Source organism: Myotis davidii, unplaced genomic scaffold (assembly GCF_000327345.1).
Source record: "Myotis davidii unplaced genomic scaffold, ASM32734v1 scaffold363, whole genome shotgun sequence".
NCBI lineage: Eukaryota > Metazoa > Chordata > Mammalia > Chiroptera > Vespertilionidae > Myotis > Myotis davidii.
In genome coordinates this window covers 1420987-1429738 of record NW_006294069.1, presented here as the reverse complement: position 1 = coordinate 1429738, position 8752 = coordinate 1420987, and the positions used below count along the sequence as shown (strand labels likewise).

The window sequence follows — 8752 nt, the reverse complement described above, 5'->3', positions numbered from 1 at the left end:
TAGTTAAGAGGTTTTATTCCCTCCCTAACTTCAGGGGAAAATCCCTACCTGGGGAAACAACCTTTCTCGGAGAGGTGACCTTGGTTAAAACATATAGCACCAAGAAGGTGAGCAAACATATTAAGAACAGTATGCCATATATGCCAGGTCCCTTGAAACAGCAAGGATGGACTGGCTCCCGGCAGCTGCCTGGCTAGTTATGGGCTGCCTGTTTTGTCAGCTCCAAATCAGCCTTCTGGTTATCTTTAACATGATTAGATGCATACTCCCTACTTTTTCCCCAGAAGAAAGGTATGTCATAATTGCTGAAATGAACTTGGAGCAAGACTTAAGCCAAATAATCATAAAAAGAGTTCCATGGGAGGAAATCTGGTTACTTAATTTAAGATATGGAAATAAGTAGAACTTGGAAAGTTTACATTGATAAGAATTAAGTCTAGAGTTCTTAAAAGCAGAGACTCTATCTTAGTTTTGTGTAAAACATACATCTCCCTAGCTCAGAGCTTTATAGAATATTCAGTAAATGTGAAGGAATGTTGGAAAAATTAGACTGGCTTATGGGAAACTAGCACCTAGATACAGTGTTTAATATGAAATCTGAGATTTGATATAGCAATGTTTGGAAATGCATTGGAATCACATAACACATACATACACTTTGACTTTTGACTTACAACTCCCACTTGAAGATGAGACCTATTCATCTCATTTACTACTATAAGGCTAAATTATAAAATGTAGGTATATCTGTTTGTTTTAAAAGGCAATATGGTTGGATATTTGGATATTAACTTAGATCTTGTTTCCTAAATTCATTAAACTTTAGTGGGGTAAAGAATTACAGTTCGGGGATCTATACCCCAAAACATGTGCCTGTGGGTGATTTAAGGGATTTTTCAAGTGTAATTTTTACATTAAGGCTATTTTCACTAATCTACTCAAGGGCCCCAAGTAAAGTGTTACTCCATATAGAGATGGCAAAGAAATTTCAAGGAGTGCCAATTCCAACTGGAAGTAGCTGCCTAAAGCTCTATAATAAAAAGAATTAGGAAGTCCCGTCTTACCCTAATCCATTACTGAAGTTTGGAATTGGAGTTGGAAGGTTGTTCTTTTTTTTTTTAAGTTTTTTAAAAATATGTTTTTGAGAGAGAGGAAGGCAGACGGATAGATAGAAACATAGATGAGAGAGAAACATCAATCGGCTGCCTCCTGCACTCTCCCTACTGGGGATCGAGCCCACAACCCGGGCATTTGCCCCAACCAGGAATTAAACCGGGGCCCTCTTGGTCCATGGGTTGTCACTCAACCACTGGGCCACACTGGCCAGGCATGCATTTTTATTTTAAATAAAAGAAGTGTGCTTGCTCATTTTTTTTCTGACAGTTTTTTAAACTATGTTTTTATTGATTTTAGAGAGAAAGGAAGGAAGAGGGAGAGATAGAAACATCAGTGACGACAGAGAATCATTATCAGCTGCCTCCTGCATGCCCCTATTGGGGATCAAGCTTGAGCAGGAATCGAACTGTGACCTCCTGGTTCAGAGGTTTATTGCTCAACCACTGAACCATACTGGCCGGGCTTTTTCTGACAGTTTTATTGAGAGATAATACATAGACCATACAGTTCATCCACTGAAAATGTATACTTCAGTGATTTTTAGTACATTCACAGTTGTGCAACAAGCAATTTAAAACATTTTCAACCCAAAAAGAAAGCCTATACTCTTTAGCTGCCTTTATTGCCTTCTTCCCCTTAACCTCTAGAAACTGCTAATCTACTGTCTGTCCCTATAGATTCGCGTATTCTGAACATTTCATATACCGTAAATGGAATCATACAGTGTGTGGTCTTTTAAGAATTTTTTTAACTTAACATTGTATTTCAACATTTATTAATGTTATAGCATGTATTATTAGTACATCATTCCTTTTTTCTTGCAACATAATATTCCATAATATACCACATTTAATTTATCCATTCATCAGTTGATGGACATTTAGGTTATTTCCACTTTTTGGCTATTTTAAAAACTGAGATGAACAATCATGTACAAATTTTTAGGTGGACTTCTGTTTTCATCTCTCTTGAGTTTCTGCCTAGGAGGGGCATTGCTGGGTCCTATGGTAGCTCTGTGTTTGACCTTCTGGGGAACAGTTAGACTTTCCCAAGTTGCACGTGCTTTCTTCTTAAATTAAAAAGAAAAATCATTTCTAGTAATAAACTTTGATGCTGAGTTAACAGATTCAAATCATATCCCAAAACAAATTTGGTCTCCTCACCTAACCACAGAACTGGTTAGCTACGGCTCTCCCTTCCTGTAATCATTTCTCTGACTTCGGAGATGGGTTTGTAGAACCCTCCCTTTATGCGATTCTGAGAAGGAAGCAGCTTCTGCAGAAAAATGAGGGAGCCTGTGCTGTGTTGTTGGAGCAAACTCCCGTGATATCTAAGTTCACGCGGCATTAAGAAAAGATCACCCTTTTGGCAAATCAACTCGAGCATTTACTGAGATTGTGCAGGGAGACAGATAGCAGAAAAATTTTTTGATACAGAAACCCTTTCCTGCAGGCCTCTCAGTATAGAGCTCTCAGACACATCTGCTGCCATGGCAGCCAGGAATGCAGCCTAGAGAGTTCAGAGAGTTTCAAATCCAACTTTCCTCTGACCCTCCCAGCTCTGGTCTCATTTGCATTTCGTAGTTTAGAGAGAGTAGGAGAGCAAAATCTGACTATCTCGCATTTAGAAAGATAGGAGGAAGTTTCTCCTTCTTCTGGTTTTTATTTGTTTGTTTCTTGAGATACACAATTTAATACAAGTGACCTCCAAAGAATAAATTATATTGCTGGTAATTTTAGTCACTATAGAGGAATTTTCCCTCATGGGCCTCAGGCTGGTTCTTTTGAGTAAAATACAAGACATGTTTTCAAAAGACTATCCAAGATGAGATTGTGTAACTACGCAAACTGAAATGGAATTTAGATGTTCAACTTGGTAGACAACTTTTCTCCCAGTAACTCCCTGGTGCGCAGGTGTGCCCAGGACCCTATTATACAGTTTCTGTACTAAATAAGTATAGCCTCTTAGTTTTTTAGCTTTCTTCAGTATTTTGGTATTTAATTTCAGCGTAGGGAGTAAAAAAGTTGTAAATAAGAAAAGCAGTGCTAAAAATTGGATTTAGCCTGAGTAGTAAAGCCAATTTCTCGGTTTCTTTGCAGGGTGCGGTATATTTTGAATGTCACTCGAGAGATAGATAACTTCTTCCCAGGAGTCTTCGAATATCATAACATTCGGGTATATGATGAAGAGGCAACGGATCTCCTGGCTTACTGGAATGACACTTACAAATTCATCTCTAAAGCAAAGTAAGTAATGGGTCTCGAACACATTCTTACCCTTATTCCATGTGCACCACACATGCCTGGGGCCCGAAGTAAGTATTTACTGAGAGTACTCAGAAAAAAAGGAAGTAAAGAAAAAAGAAAAAAAAGCCCTGGCTGGTGTGGCTCAGCTGGTTGATGTCATCTCGTGCACCAAAAGGTAGCAGGTTTGATTCCCAGTCAGGGCACATACCCAAGTTACAGGTTTGATCCCTGGTCAGGGTGCAAAAGGGAGGCAACCGATCAATGTTTCTCTCTCACATCAATGTTTCTCTCTCTCCATTCCTCTCCGTAAAATCAATTTTTAAAAAGAAGACTGAGCTTTCTTAATCCTCGGGGAAAGATGACTAGTGACTTAATACTTTTCCTGTAAGTAGATGAAGTCCCTGAAAGATGATCTCATGTTGGCTAGTTCCATTGAGCACAAAATTGGAGTATATAAACTTAAGCTGCAGCCAAAGAAATAAAAATGAGAGAAGGGAGAAATTCTGAATGAAATGCTTAAGTTGCCAATGGAGACATTTTAAAGTTGTATAATTGACATTATTCCACACAGATAGAATACTGGGTTCTGCTCTCTATAAACAAGGAGATCTTTGGAAATCTTTTCTCATTTTTTTTTATTACTTTACTTTTATGATACTCTAAGTAGTGAGATTTTTCTCCGGCCTTTCTGTTGATGTCTTCCTTAAATTTAAAATTTTAATTGGTCCTTGGTGAAGCTATTTGATTATTTTAATTTAGTGTTTAGTATGAATTAGTATTAATAGGTCAACGTTCATTTTTTTATATGTCTTACTGATTTTAGAGAGAAGGGAGAGGGAGAGAAACATTGATGTGTGAGAGAAACATCCATCGGTTCCCTCCCTTACATGCCCCGACCGGGGATATGTGCCCTGACCGGGAATTGAACCCACAACATTTTGGTGTACGGGATGACCAACTGAACCACCTGGCCAGGGCTCAACACTCATTTGTGTTTTAAGTCCCTGGGTATTTCCTTGCCAATCCTATTGATGCCTTCAATACAGAGGGCATAGCATGTTGGCCACACTCCTCCTTCAGGTGGGACCACATTCAAATCATCCCTGGCAGGTGACAGGCACTTCTGTTTGTAAAGTCCTCCTTTAAGAATGAGTCCATACTTCTCTTAAGAACTTTCATGATGAGGAGATTCTTCCTTTTAGTTACCTAAATTCCCATACCCTAGCTTTGAGTTCATTCTCTTAGTCTCTAGGTAGCACCTAAAAGAGCACTTTATATTCTTGAAGAACATTTTATATCCTATTATTAAATTACTAGAGGCCCAGTGCACAGATTCGTGCACATTGAAAGGAAATTAATTAGAAGGTGGCCAGCAGGGCAGGACTGAGCGACACAGGCCGGACACACCCTAGAGCCAACTTCCCGTGGTCCCTCCCCGCCCGGCCGCACCTGGGGCAGCACTGGGGCTCAAAGGGTGTCTGTGGAGTGAGCAGGGTCCCTCCGGCAGGTGGGGTCCCTTGGCCTGGCCTGCAGGGATCGGATCGAAACCGGCAGTTCGACATCCCTGAGGGGTCCCGGAGTGTGAGAGGGCACGCTGCAAAGTTGCTGTCCCTCAGCAGCTCCTACATTAAACATATGCCCCCTGGTGGCCATTGTGCATCATAGCTGTCAGCCAGTTGGCTGGTCACTTAGGCTGTTATATATATAGATAAAGCTAGGCCTGGCCGGCGATCGAAGCACGAGCATCTGGCGTGGAAGGGCAGGTCCCAGCTGACCTCTGGGCCCCCAGGCCCTCACAGCCCCCCTCTGCCTGAGTCATGGCGCCTGAGTCCCCATGCAGAGATGGGGTGAGCTTGGCCAGATGCCATGGGCCAGGGCGCAGTATGGGCCTCTGGGCCTCCCAGTGGTGCTGCATGGAAGCCAGGCAGACAGCACAGTCTCTCCCGGCCAGCCTCACAGACCTGCTCCTGCGCAAACCCACAGGGAGCCCAACTGGCCCTGTGGTCGGCAGCTGTAGCCCGGCTCACCTGGAAGTGGCCACAGGGGTGTGGGGTGGGCTCCTTAGGGGTGCCCGGCACACACAGGGGCTTCCCTGGCGCAAGCCCTGGCTTCCCAGGGGAGGTTAGTAGGGGGAGTGAGAGCGAGCTCAGCGGACACCCCACATTCTCACCGCACCTCCGTCCCCATCACCCCAGCCCCCAGGTAGCCAGCGAGAGGTCACAGCCCTCCCCTAGCCCCAGCCCATCCCCAGTTCTCCATCCCAGCCCGGGGCCTGGCCCCAATTGGGTGATCAGGGCCTGCCAGCCGCTGGTCACCATATGAAGCGATCAGTCAGGGCTGGGCGGCCCGGCTCCCTCAGCACCTGGGAGCCAAGTGGCGGCCCCACCCTCCTGCCAGTGGTCACCATGTGCAGGGTGATCGGCGGGGCGATCAGGCCCCCATTCGCACCCACTTTGGCCTGGCGCCACCCTTTCACATGCTCCACCATCCTGCCACGGTCCCACGGGCCCATTGGAGCTGGCAGTGCCTCCACTGCCGCCTGCGCAGAGTCGCCAACACCTGCCATGTTCTGTGTCCCCCCCCCCTTGTGGCCAGAGCATGTCATAGCAAGAAGTCGAACTCCTAGTTGAACAATTTGCATATTAGACTTTTATTATATAGGATTCCCAATAATAATGCCACCCATAGCATGCTTACTATGTGCCAGGTACTTTACGTGTATTTTTTCATGTAATATTTTCCAAAACCCAGGGAGGCATATATTGTCATCCTTCTGTATAGATGTGGACAGACTATAGAGATAAGATTCAGAGAGGTTAAGAAACAAATGGTGAGGATGGTACTTAAACCCAAGATGATATAAGAATAGTCTAGTCCAGGGGTGGGCAAACTTTTTGACTCGAGGGCCACAATGGGTTCTTAAACTGGACCAGACGGCCGGAACAAAAGCACGGATGGAGTGTTTGTGTGAACTAATATAAATTCAAAGTAAACATCATTACATAAAAGGGTACGGTCTTTTTTTTTTTTAGTTTTATTCATTTCAAACGGGCCGGATCCAGCCCGCGGGCCGTAGTTTGCCCACAGCTGGTCTAGTCCCTTAAAGAAAGAACTAGGCAAGTTGTCAGGGTCACAGCTGAAGAAGCTAGAATTCAAGGTGAGGCCCCAGTCCCAATGAAAAGAAAGGGTGATTTCAGCAGGGCTGGGGTTAGAATGAGAGCACGAGGTGTCCAGGTTACATTGAAGCTGGCACTCACTCTCAGGCTCCTGCATCAGAGTGAGCTTCTCCTGAGTGGCACACTGGGCACCTCATGTGTTTTACCTAATCAGGGCCCTAAATCCCAGAATCTGAATATGGGGGAGTTTAGGGTTACCGATGTGATACCAGGCTTAATCTGGACAATCCAGCACTAGGCGCCGGGGGGTTGGCGGGGGACTTAAATTGAGTTAGTTGAAAACTGACATCAGATCCTTCGTTACGTGAGTTAGAAGCCATCCACTGAAAAAGCCTGGTTTAATATGAGTAAATGTTTTCATCGAAGTGGATTTTATAATTGAATTTCCTTAAGATTGTCCAAGTTTGAACACTTTCCATGCCTGCAGGTGTAGACCTGAAATTTTATGCATTAAAGTTGTCAGAGCTTGATGGGCATATATCTGAGCGCATGTCTGAACTTCCACCTGAGTCACTGTGCGTTGGCTTCCCAGCTGCAGTGTGAATGAACACCCTCTGGTGCATAAACGAAACAAGTATTTCCTAGTCCTTTGGGACAATCTAAGCACAAAAACACACCACATCAACATTTTGCATGTAATTGACACCTAGGAGGTTAATCTTATCTTCCTTTTGAGACTTTCAGTTATTCCAGACTGTTCTCTGCATGCCTTTAGCTTATTTGGCTCACTCATTTTGGCACTTAAACGTGTGCCTCCTTGCATTGGTGCTGAACTCTTGCCCGTGTCTCCTCCAGCAGGAGAGTTACAAGCTTCCCCAAGGAAGCTTATCTACTGTAATACAGTGAGCAAGTGGATGAATAGATTTCCCCTTTTAGGCTGACACGTGCATTTTTAAATTTATTGGAATAGCTACTTGGGAGAATTCCAGCCCATGACACTAGTGATAAGAGTAATCATTCTTTCCCGGATTTAAAAATGTTGTTCCTACTTATAGCTGACAGATCTAATCAGCAGATCCATAAGTTTGTTCACACACTTAGCAAGTATCAGAAGGCTTATTCTGTGCCAGACATTGTGTTATTAGCAGAATTAGCATAACCAAGTAATGCTCATATTCAAGATAAATAAGCTCTGGCATGTTAAGACTGAGAGGGTTAATTGTGTTTGTTGTAAGTATCACCTTATGGTAACTTTGTTTTCTTGTTTTTCCACCCCATTAAAAAAGGGGGGGGTAGTTATGTATTCCACCTCCTTACTGAAAGAGCCATGTGATGCATTTATCTCATGGTCCCATCCAGCTCCACGGGTTGTACAGCCAGTCCCTAGACAGAACATGGGTGGTGATGTGAAAAGTAATATCCGGGGCTACCTCTGAGTACAGAGGAGGATTAGTTTCACTTGGTTTGTGCTCTCCTCCAGGGTCACAACCCCAACTGGAACTTGAACTGGAAGCAATTGAGAACATTTGGGTAAATTAGGTGAATCACTGCCACACCTGTAGCTCAAGAGAGTGCCAGCCATGAAACATGCCCCTGGGGCCACGGAAGGACTGGCCTTCAGCCACAGGGTCCAGTCTCTAAATCGAAAATTCTCCCCTAGCACCCTGTGACCAGCTGGCACTTCAGTTACCATTGTGAACTTTGTCTGCTTCTCCCACTGAATTCTACCTTTTAGGGAAAAAATGTTACTGTGCCTCATAGTACCTTGTGCATTGTCTTATACCTGATAAATGTTTGCTGAGTGAATTAAAGAGGCTTACTGTTAACATTGAATATAGTTTGAGTATACTAGAATTGCCTACCCTCCCTGCACATTGATTGTAGATGTATACAAGTGCACAAGGTGGGATGGGTTGCATAGCAAGAAAATGGAAGGGCAGGACAGGACACTTGGAAACATTTCAAACCCCGGCTTTGAAAGTGTACTCACTATTTTGTTTTCCTCTTACCTCAATCCCCAAACTAGGAAACATGGATCTAAATGCCTTGTGCACTGCAAAATGGGGGTGAGTCGCTCAGCCTCCACTGTGATTGCCTATGCAATGAAGGAATATGGCTGGAATCTGGACCGAGCCTATGACTATGTGAAGGAAAGACGAACAGTGACTAAGCCCAACCCCAGCTTCATGAGACAACTGGAAGAGTACCAGGGGATTCTGCTGGCAAGGTGGGTCCTTAAGTGTGACTTTCTCAGATTTTCCATCCTTACGCTCC

At 44.0% G+C, this 8752-nt stretch overlaps 1 protein-coding gene across 7 annotated transcripts in view; it reads left to right on the top strand.

Annotated features, from left to right (window-relative positions):
* SSH2 (slingshot protein phosphatase 2) overlaps nucleotides 1-8752 on the top strand; it is a 132884-nt gene that overhangs the window by 105213 nt on the left and 18919 nt on the right. For all 7 annotated transcript variants that reach the window (XM_015566756.1, XM_015566759.1, XM_015566757.1 and 4 more), the window contains 2 exons: nucleotides 3216-3362; nucleotides 8505-8705. In XM_015566756.1, the coding sequence (XP_015422242.1) occupies nucleotides 3216-3362; nucleotides 8505-8705 (348 nt within the window). The remainder of the gene's footprint in view (nucleotides 1-3215; nucleotides 3363-8504; nucleotides 8706-8752) is intronic.